Below are 10,090 nucleotides of genomic sequence, written 5' to 3'. Positions count from 1 at the left end.
TGCCTTCCTTACAGGATTAGCCCTGTAAAGTGGGAAAAAAATATAAAAGGTTTCCAACAACAGGGTTTTCCAAACTGCTTAGAAGGTTAACAACTTGTTCTCCTGAATAGGTGCGAACTGGCTGAATCCCACCACTGGATAAAGGGCTAATAAAGCCAGCAATTATGTTTATATTGTGTGTCCAAGTCAACAACAGGAGCTATACGGCTGGTATAATGGTCAGCTTTCAACGCATAAACCTAATTCACTAGTTTTTTTTCATGACTGCTAAAGCTTGCTCTTCTCTGTCTGATATTCAACCCACCCTTAGAAACTATTATAGAGCAATTTGTTCATATAGATGCTTTTTTCCCCAAGAGGCAACTGGACTTTCTTGTTTTTCTTTGAAGGCATTTCACTTCTCATCCAAGAAGATTCTTCCGCTCTCCCAAAGTGCACAGCTAAATGTCTATGGAGAGTCTCAGTCATCCAAGTCACAGTCGCCCAAAAGAAGCTTTTTTCCCCCCAAAGAGGCAACTGGTGTTTCTTATTTTTCTTTGAAGATGTTTTGCTTTTCGTCCAAGAAGTTTCTTCAGTTCAAAAAGCACCTTTGGGGACAACTATGACTTGGATGGCTGAGAATCTCCATAGACTTGTTCATATAGTTTGGTTCTTTCAATTCTGACAAATAGGACTTTTTCAGGGATCTTCCTGAGTAGACAACCTGAATATGCTACCTAGGCCATCAAATTGTCTTGCGTTGTATCTTCTGCCATGGCACAGTTACTTCTAGCTTACCGGTTCCAACCATGTAAGATCTATCACCAATCAATTCTTCAAAATAAATTAAGCTATAATCTCAGATACGGTTTTCCTTCTGTGCTTCTAAGAGTAGAGTTAGGTATCTTCAGCCAGGTATGTTAAATCGAGCTATCTCACCTTGGTAAGTAGCGGTGATTTTGTAGATGTGGCTTCATGTGTTGGGCAAACTGAGCCCATTTGGTTGGTGCGTTGTTCAAAAGAGCTGAGGTGGCGCAGTAGTTAGAGTGCAGTACTGCAGGCCACTTCAGCTGAACTGCTATCTGCAGTTCAGCGGTTCAAATCTCACCGGCTCAAGGTTGACTCAGCCTTCCATCCTTCCGAGGTGGGTGAAATGAGGACCCAGACTGTGGGGGCAATATGCTGACTCTGTAAACCGCTTAGAGAGGGCTGAAAGCCCTATGAAGCAGTATATAAGTCTAACTGCTATTGCTATTGCTAAAAGAAGCTCATAAAATTGGGTATGACAGTGGTGAAATTCAATTTTTCTTACTACTGTGGGCATGGCTTGGTGGGCATGGCAGGGGAAGGATGCTACAAAATCCCCATTCCCTCCCTACTCCTGGGGGAAGGATATTGCAAAATCTCTGTTCCCACACCACTCCAAGGGAAGGATACTGCAAAACCCCCTTCCCTCCCCACTCTGGGGCCAGCCAGAGGTCATATTTATCACTTCTCCAAACTACTTAAAATTTCTGCTACTGGCTCTCCAGAACCTGTCAGAACCTGCTGGATTTCCCTCCTGGTATGACTCACTTTACAATTGCCTTCTCAGCAACAGAACATCTGGTCCCAATTGTCATTGTAAGTCAAGAACACCCTATTATCTGTTATGGGGTCATTCCAAAATGTATGATGGCACATTTTTATATATTTAGGGACAAGCTCATTCTGGGTTGTCCTCCAATGTTCAGAAGGTTTACTTTCCCACTGAAACAGCTTCCTGATTTTCTACCTCAGTCCCAAGATGTGTTGGGGTTCTTCTTCTTTTTTTTTTGTTCTTATTTGTTTTCTGGACGATAGATGGAGTCAAGTTGGTTTTCTCCTTGCCTGAGGTTCTTCTAGGAAGACTGTGGCAGGGGTGGGTTCCTGCCAGTTCTAACCTCTTCTATAGAAGAGGTTCCACAAATTTATAGTGCCGTTTAGAACTGGTTCCAGCTCCCTTCCCCCACCCATCCGCCCATCATCAAGATGAAGAGTGAGAGGAGGAATTCTGGGAGTTGAAGTCCACAAATCTTAAAGCTTCCAAGTTTGAACACCCTGGGGTTTTTTTTCCTAAAGGGTTAGGGGTGCAAGGGTCTTGTAACTTGAAAGCTTTAAGACTTGTGTGCTTCAGTGCCAGAGTTCCTGAGCCAACATGACTGAAGGAGGAATTCTGGGAGTTGAAGTCCATAAGTCTTAAAGCTGTCAAGTTTGAACACCCCTGGGGTTTTATTTTTCTAAGCCAACATTTTGGTTGCTAAGGAAGAGTGTTGTTAAGTGAGTTTCACCACATTTTACCAATTGGCCATGCCCACCCAGTCACATGGCTGGCAAGCCACTCCCACCTGGCAAGCCACTCCCACAAAGCAGGCCACACCTACAGAAGAGGTTCTAAGAAATTTTAAAACCCACCACTGGGCTGTGGGTATAATCTCTCATAGAATTCATTTTCCTACTATCTGTGTTTCCCTGTAAATAAGGCCCTATTTTTTTTTTTGCCTCCAAAAAAAGGCACCAGGTTTCATTTTGGGGGGCAGGGGGGATGTCATCCATGGACTCAACTCACTTGCTCCTGTTGCCCCTGATCTTCTTTTCGCTGTCAGAGGCCTTCAGGAATTCCTTCTGTGGCTGGCAAGGTCTTCAGGAAAGCCTTGCCAGCGGCAGAAGAAATGGGCGCAGATGTGTGAGGTCTGGCTACAACTGTCTGAAGGTACTGAAGGTACAACTGTCTCCACCCTACCTTAATTTTTACCCATTCACCCTGGAGTGGGCGGGGCCTTAATTAAGGTTTATTTTTGGGGGAGGGGTAGGGCTTATATTGGATGTACGTGTAAAAATCAAGCTAGGACTTACTTTCAGGGTAGATCATATTTTTTGCATAAAAACCAACTTGCTAGAAATGTAGAACAGAAGAGGAATACGCTGGGCTGTAGATTTTTTCCCCCTACTTGCTGGGGAGGTAGGTTTTTTTTTTAAGGAAAGGAAGAATCCATATACCGATGTTGTAATGCTGTAATCCATATCATACAGGCTGATTTGGAAATCTGCTTCCCCTTTTACCAATTTATTAAGTACTAGAGAAAAATGACAATTTGAAGAAGGAAGGTAGAGTGGGGTACCTGCTTCCTCATCAAATGCTAGGCGTGCAAATGGGATGACTTTGCAAGTCATCCTTACCCCCTCTCTCCCTGGGTAGAGCATCCTTCATCCGCAAGCTTTAGTGGCACTTAAAGATACCAGCCATCAGCAAGTCAACAAACATCGTTGGAGGAAGGAGCTGGCGTGAGGAGAGGGTAACCGTGCCCACCACTTAGAGGGAAGGCAAACAACAGCTGTAGGCAGGGGAGGTAAAACAGCAATTTGGTCAATATTCTTCTTTCATTGGCTAGATAACTGTCAGAGAAGTCATTAACGGGCTCGGTTTCCCCTCTAACCAATCCCTGACCCTTGGGCCCTTTGGTCAGATAACATCACTCTGTTTGCTTTTGTGCCACGCAACTGTGTCGCAGGTTGATCTGCGGTGGAAGTCTGGCTGATTGACGAGGCTGTTTTTGTTGGCAGAATAGAGTTAAATGTAGTGTAGCAAAATGCTCAGCTGTCTGGGGGTAGACATGCCTAGTGGGCTGGATGCTTCCAGGAGATGCTGACTCCAGTGCCTTCAGAAACTCTGGAGCTTCGGATACTGTACCAAAAGAGCACTTAGACTTATCTACCGCTTCACAGTGCTTTGCAGCCCTCTTTAAGCGGTTTACAGAGTCAACCTGTTGCCCCCAACAACCGGGCTCCTCATTTTACCCACTTCGGAAGGATGGAAGGCTGAAAAAGGAAGAACATTCCTAACCCCCACCTTCCCAAACATAAGAGTTTCTTGCATTGTGATGGAAATCAGTAGATTGTATTAGTGACTCCTTGGTATGATGAATTGTTTTGGGCACTGAACCAGTAGTAATGCCAGCAGGAATCCACCCCTGATTTGGATCATAAGGAAGGCTTGGGGGGGGGGGGCACAGAATTGAGGCCTTTGAATTCTGGTGCTGGAGAAGACTCCTGCAAGTCTCTTGGACCGCAAAGTGATCAAATCGGTCAGCCCTAGAGGAGATCAACCATGGCTGCTCTTTAGAAGGCCAGATCCTGAAGAGGAAACTCAAATACTCTGCCCACCTGATGAGAAGGAAGGACTCACTGGAGAAGAGCCTCATGCTGGGAAAGATTGAGGGCAAAAGAAGAAGGGGAGGACAGAGAATGAGGGGGCTGGATGGAGTCACCAAAGCAGTCAAATAAGCTTAAATGGACTCCAGAGGATGGCAGAGGACAGGAAGGCCTGGAGGAACGTTGTCCATGGGGTCGCGATGGGTCGGGCATGATTTTGCAACTAACAACAACAATTTGTATCTATCTTGCTCACCATCTTCTCAATTAGGAAATAAATCTTTGAGATAAATACTATTCCCCCCCTCAAAAAAGCTCCCCAGAGGATTTCACTTTTAAAAAGAAGAGTTTCTCTTTTTGATAGTGCTTACTTGCCAATTAAAATTAATCTGCCTTTCATCAATCAGCCAGAGTTATATTTATGGATTCAAGCATGTGTTATGTTAAAGAGACAATTTTGTCCTTCCTGATTGACTCAGTTCAGAGAATAAACTTTCCACCAGTCATCGGAGCATGTTTCCTTCCTGAAGTACTATTTTCATGCTTAGGCAGAAATAATATAATATGACATGCTACTTAAATGATGTGTATGTATGTGTGTATAAATGTGTATAAATGTGTATGTATGTGTCACAGTGGTGGGTTTCAATTTTTTTTAGAACCTCTTCTGTAGGTGTGGCCTGCTTTGTGGGAGTGGCTTGCTGGCCATGTGACCAGGTGGAGTGGCTTGCCGGCCATGTGACCGGGTGGGAGTGGCTTGCTGGCCATGTGACCAGGTGGGCGTGGCCAAGTTGTAAAATGTGGTGAAACTCACTTAACAACGCTCTTGCTTAGCAACCAAAATATTGGCTCAGAAACTCTGACATTTGAAGCACGCAAGTCTTAAAGCTGTCAAGTTACAAGACCCTTGCACCCCTAGGGGTGTTCAAACTTGGAAGCTTTAAGACTTGTGGACTTCAACTCCCAGAATTCCTCCTCTTGCTCTTCATCTTGATGATGTGCAGATGGGCAGGGGGGAAGGAGCTGGAACCGGTTCTAAACGGCACTGTAGATTTGTGGAACCTCTTTGATTGAAAAGGTTAGAACTGGCAGGAACCCACCCCTGATGTGTCCACATGTAATAGTTAAAAAAGGCATTGGTCAGCATCTGATAGTAATTTATAAAGGTTGAATATGTAATGAAGATATACACATACCGTACGTACAGAAGATCAATATATCTGAATCAATCGTAGATCATCAATATCTATATCTAATATAAATATCTGCTTTTGTTTCTGTCTTTCTCAAAGATTCCAGGCCATACAGAAACAGGTTATCCTTTTTTTAAAAAAATTGCGTGATTGATATCCTGCTTTAATTCAACATTAAAAATATTGTTAATGCAATGTGCTGAGAAAAACCAACAGGAATTGTTTAAAGTGTAAGCTTTATACACAGGGTGTTGGTGATTAAACAAAAAGTACAAATATTGGCCACAATGATGTGTGATGGTTTTCCCCCTTTTTACAGATGTACAAAAAGAAGTGTGTGGTTTGGATTTCATAATTATGTTTGCCATTATTGTCTTTTTTTGAGCCTCTCCTTTCCCACACTGCCAATTGTTCATGATCTGTTTAAAAGGAAGATTTAGTCCTTGGATAACATCCATAAGGGTGTCATTGTAAGGTTATAAAATGGGTTGGTCACATGACTGACTCAATTTTACAACTTTTTTGTGGCACTCAGTAAGTGAACACCATGGCTGTAAGGGTGAACACTACTTCCATGAAGCAAACCGATCGCTCCCTCTGGCACAGTTTTGCCAAAAATCAAAAGTGCCCGGTTTTTAAAACATCATTTGCAAAATACTGTCATATAACTGCAGGACACGGCAAATGGCCATATACTGTATGTGGCCGTGTTGCCAAGCAAGCCAAGAGTGGTCACATGGCCAGTGGGTGGGGGGCAACCAGAGCTTTGCTTCCGCGTCAAAAATCCCCTTTTTAAGTTAGGTTTTAACTACTTCTTCTAACTATCTGTAAGATAAAGGTAAAGGTTCCTCTTACACATACGTGCTAGCCGTTCCTCACTCTAGGGGGAGCAAAGATTGTCACTGTTGATATACATCAGAATGGATGCCTGTGTGGGCATGTCCATTATGTGCATTCAGAAGACATTTCCTGCCCTCCAGGTTGAACAATATGGGGAGATAGTGTGAGTTGCATTACAGTGGGTGGGGAGGGCAGAGATCGTCACTGTTGATACACATCAGAATGGATACCTGTGTGAATCCATACTGGCAGCAAAGATACCTGGTTAGCACCTGCCTACAATACCTTTTACATATATTTTTTTCTAACTTGTGCCCAACACCATTTGGGGAAATTTGCAAAAATAGCAGGGTTTGTGGAATGAGGTGGAATCTGACAAAAATGGAAAGCCACAATGGGAAGATTATTTCAGAAGTATTCCAGATCAGCAATATTCCGGTCTGATGACACTCCTTAATAAGGAGCCTCACTCCGTTACGTGGCGTTAGGGATTCGAACCGCTGAACTGCCTACCTTTCTGATCGACAAGCTCAGCGTCTTAGCCACTGACCCACCCCGACAGTTATTTTCACCCAAAATATTGTGCCTGTCTATATGCTATGATCTTAATTCGGGGGGGGGGGGGGGAATCATAAGATACGAGGCAACAATAAAACCCCATTAATGTTTAAGGTTTTGGATATTAGAGAATTCCAGTATCAGATGACCTCATTTCCAGAGTTGCAGGAATGCAGTCATGGCCCATCTTCTAATACATTCAGACTTTTTTCTTCATCCCTTGTTCTGTCTTCCGGTTCCCCAGATTACCCAGGCATAGTGAGAAGCTCAGTGGGCCATGAGAGACTTCGTATGACTTTCTGAGGTTTATGGCTTTATTGCCCTGGCTCACAGTCGCTTTCACTGAACAATTTTTTCACGGTCCATTTCACCTTGTCCCATGCTTCTTGCATCTGCTCTTGCTCCCTCGTTACTCGCACACAGTACTATTTAACAGCTAAACAGCTGAGATGTTCTTGGCACTGCTTACGCTGCTGGAACATAGAAGGGAGCAATACGTAGACAAGCGAAGCTTTGCTCCTTCCCGCTCATTGATGCTGACAGAATGGGAGTCTGGGAGATCATTTCTTTGGTGGTCTACGGGGCAACCATCCTCTTGGGATTGCCCTCCAATATCCTGGCCCTTTACATCTTCTATTGCCGTGCCAGGGTCCGCTTGACCCCCAACCTCATCTACATGATCAACCTTTGCCTCTCTGACTTGGTCTTCATCCTTTTCCTACCTCTTAAGATGCTGGAAAAAGGAAAGATGGACTGGACGGTGCCAGGTTTCCTGTGTCCTCTTTACAACCTGATCCATTTCGGCACAATTTACACCAGCGCCCTTTTCCTAACGGCGGTGAGTGCAGGGCGGTTTTTGGGAGCCGTTTATCCCCTCCATTACCAAGCTTACAAGAAGCCGTGCTACTCCTGCCTGGTTTCCGTGGGCATCTGGGCCTTGGTGGGATTCCACGGTGTCCTCCTCGTTGCTCTCGAGAACTCCAGGGGCACCAACTCCAGCCTTTTCACTGGGAACAGCTCTTCCTGCTACCGCAACTTCAGCGCAGACCAGCTGGCTTTATTGGCCCCTGTGCGCCTGGAGCTCTCCGTGGTCCTGTTCTTTCTCCCCTTGCTCATCACAGCTTTTTGCTACGCCGGATGCATCCGTGTCCTGGTTGGATCGCATCTCCATCTGCGGAAGAAACGCCGTGCTGTACGGGTGGCCATGGCCACTTTGTCTGTTTTTGTCCTCTGTTTCGGCCCTTATAACATATCCCACGTCGTAGGCTTCGTCTATGGGGAGGACGTTTGGTGGCGCACTGTGGCTCTGCTTCCAACGGCGTGCAACGCTTTTCTGGATCCCCTCATCTTCTACTTCCTCTCCTCTGCCATGGACGATGGAATTGTTCAAGTCTGGCGCTCGCTGAGAGATAAATGTAGCTCCATCCGGATGAAGATTGTCTTGGCTCATGGGAAAGCAAAGACCCAACAGGGAGATGGTGGTGTTGCCTGAATTCTTCGTTTTCGTGATGTCTTCTGTCCTGTGGTCTCTAACATATGGGATTAGACCATCATATTTTAACCGTTCAGGAAAAGGGTTGGCCTTCTCAGTATGCAGCAGGTAGGCTGCCTGACCGAATGACAAGCTAAACAATTGATACAGGTGAGGGACCAGCTAAAGAAATGCCGTCTTAGGTCTGTACCTTTTTTTAAATTCTCCGTGCCTTTACCTGGCACTGAGAAGACAGCAATTGAATTCAAGGGCTCTCAGTGAGGGATCTGCCCCAGCCAAGTGGAAACTGGTCTCCGGATGAGATTAACAGCAGAAACTGTGCAGAAGGGAGAACATTCAACAGCAACCTTTTGGGAATTAGCGTGAAAAGATGAATTGGACAACAGACTTGGTGCAAACAATCCAGAAGAGTTAGACATTCTGAGATCTTTTATTATCTCTGGGAATTAGTCTGCAGAAACCGAGCTCACCACTGGGGTGTAGACATGCATTACTTAGGGACTCAGAGGCTCACAACGTTGAGTGTGATCAAATGCATGTGATCTGCGCCAGCAGGGCACAAATAATTGTTTCTTTAAAATATATTGAGGAGAGAAAAAAACTGACAGAGGACTCTTACCTTTTATATTTTCATAATATCTCCTATGTAAATGAAGATTTTTGTCCTTTTTTCGAGTCAGGAAGTTGTATATTGTAGGCTCTTTAAGTACTTTGGAAATAATATTTCAGGTTCTTCCTGGCAGCAAAAAGAACAGAGGGATGAATAGAATCTTTCTTTTTCACAGTTTCTTAGATGCTTTCTTCCTAATATTTGGTGCTGGAGGCCACCCTCCCTTTTCTGGATAGTTGGGTTTAAGTAGAAGAAAAACGGAGACTCATTCTTTCTCAGTTTAAGTTATCTCATAATTATGGGGAAAAAAATAGATGGAGGAAATTCTGTGTCCTTCACCTTGAATTCCCGAATGAAAGGAGGGAGAGGCAACTAATCAACAGCAAAAGAATAGTATGGAGCAGTCAGCACACTCACGCAGGTGCTTGAACAGATATGAGCTTTCCCACACAAAAGATTTCCCGTTTTGAAAATGGAAGGCCAGCTTGCTGTTAAAGAGTGAGGTTGCAAAAAATATTTGAATGAGGTCCAGGGGAGCAAAATGTTTTCTCACTTATATATAGCCTTAGCTGCATCAGTATCACAGGAGGAAGGGAGCCAAATGTCTTCTCACTTGATTCCACTCTCATACTGCTCTTGTATTATGAATTACCTTGAGGTAAGATGGATAATCTGTAACTTTAATAGATCTTGATCTCCCTCTCCCTCTCCCTCCCTCCCTCCCTCTCTCCCTCTCTCTCTCTCTCTCACACACACAAAAACACACACACAGGATGAAGATAGATGATAGACAGAGAGATATAGATTTTATATCTATCTTTGATTTTATATCTAGATTTTATTATGATAGATAGATACATAGATGATAGATAGATAGATAGATAGATAGATAGATAGATAGACGGAGACAGACAGACAGATAGAGAGAGAGACAGACAGACAGATAGAGAGAGAGAGAGAGAGACAGACAGACAGACAGACAGACAGACAGACAGACAGACAGACAAGATAGATAAGATAGATATGCATAGTTGGTTGATTGGCTGGCTGGTTGGTTGGTTGGTCGGTTGGTTGGTTGGTTGGTTGGATGCATGGATGGATGGATGGATGGATGGATGGATGGATGAATGAATGTTCCCTCCCTCCCTAATCATTCATCCAGCATCAACATTTTTATATCTTAAGATCACACATTGTAGAAGGAAGGAAGGAAGGAAGGAAGGAAGGAAGGAAGGAAGGAAGGAAGGA

General features: G+C 44.2%; 1 protein-coding gene across 1 annotated transcript; it reads left to right on the top strand.

Moving 5' to 3' along the window:
• Positions 1-7,284: 7,284 nt before the first annotated feature.
• On the top strand, positions 7,285-8,232 carry LOC116515590 (G-protein coupled receptor 42-like). Its single transcript, XM_032227712.1, has one exon. The coding sequence runs from the start codon at positions 7,285-7,287 to the stop codon at positions 8,230-8,232; it is 948 nt and encodes a 315-aa protein (XP_032083603.1).
• The last annotated feature ends 1,858 nt before the right edge of the window (positions 8,233-10,090 follow it).

Source organism: Thamnophis elegans, chromosome 12 (genome assembly GCF_009769535.1).
Source record: "Thamnophis elegans isolate rThaEle1 chromosome 12, rThaEle1.pri, whole genome shotgun sequence".
Taxonomy (NCBI): Eukaryota; Metazoa; Chordata; class Lepidosauria; order Squamata; family Colubridae; genus Thamnophis; species Thamnophis elegans.
Note: the sequence above shows the minus strand (reverse complement) of the source record. Positions and strands in the feature narration are given on the sequence as shown.

Coding starts and splice junctions, on each gene's coding strand:
- LOC116515590 (XM_032227712.1), top strand. CDS start 7,285: ATGGGAGTCTGGGAGATCATTTCTTTGGTGGTCTACGGGGCAACCATC.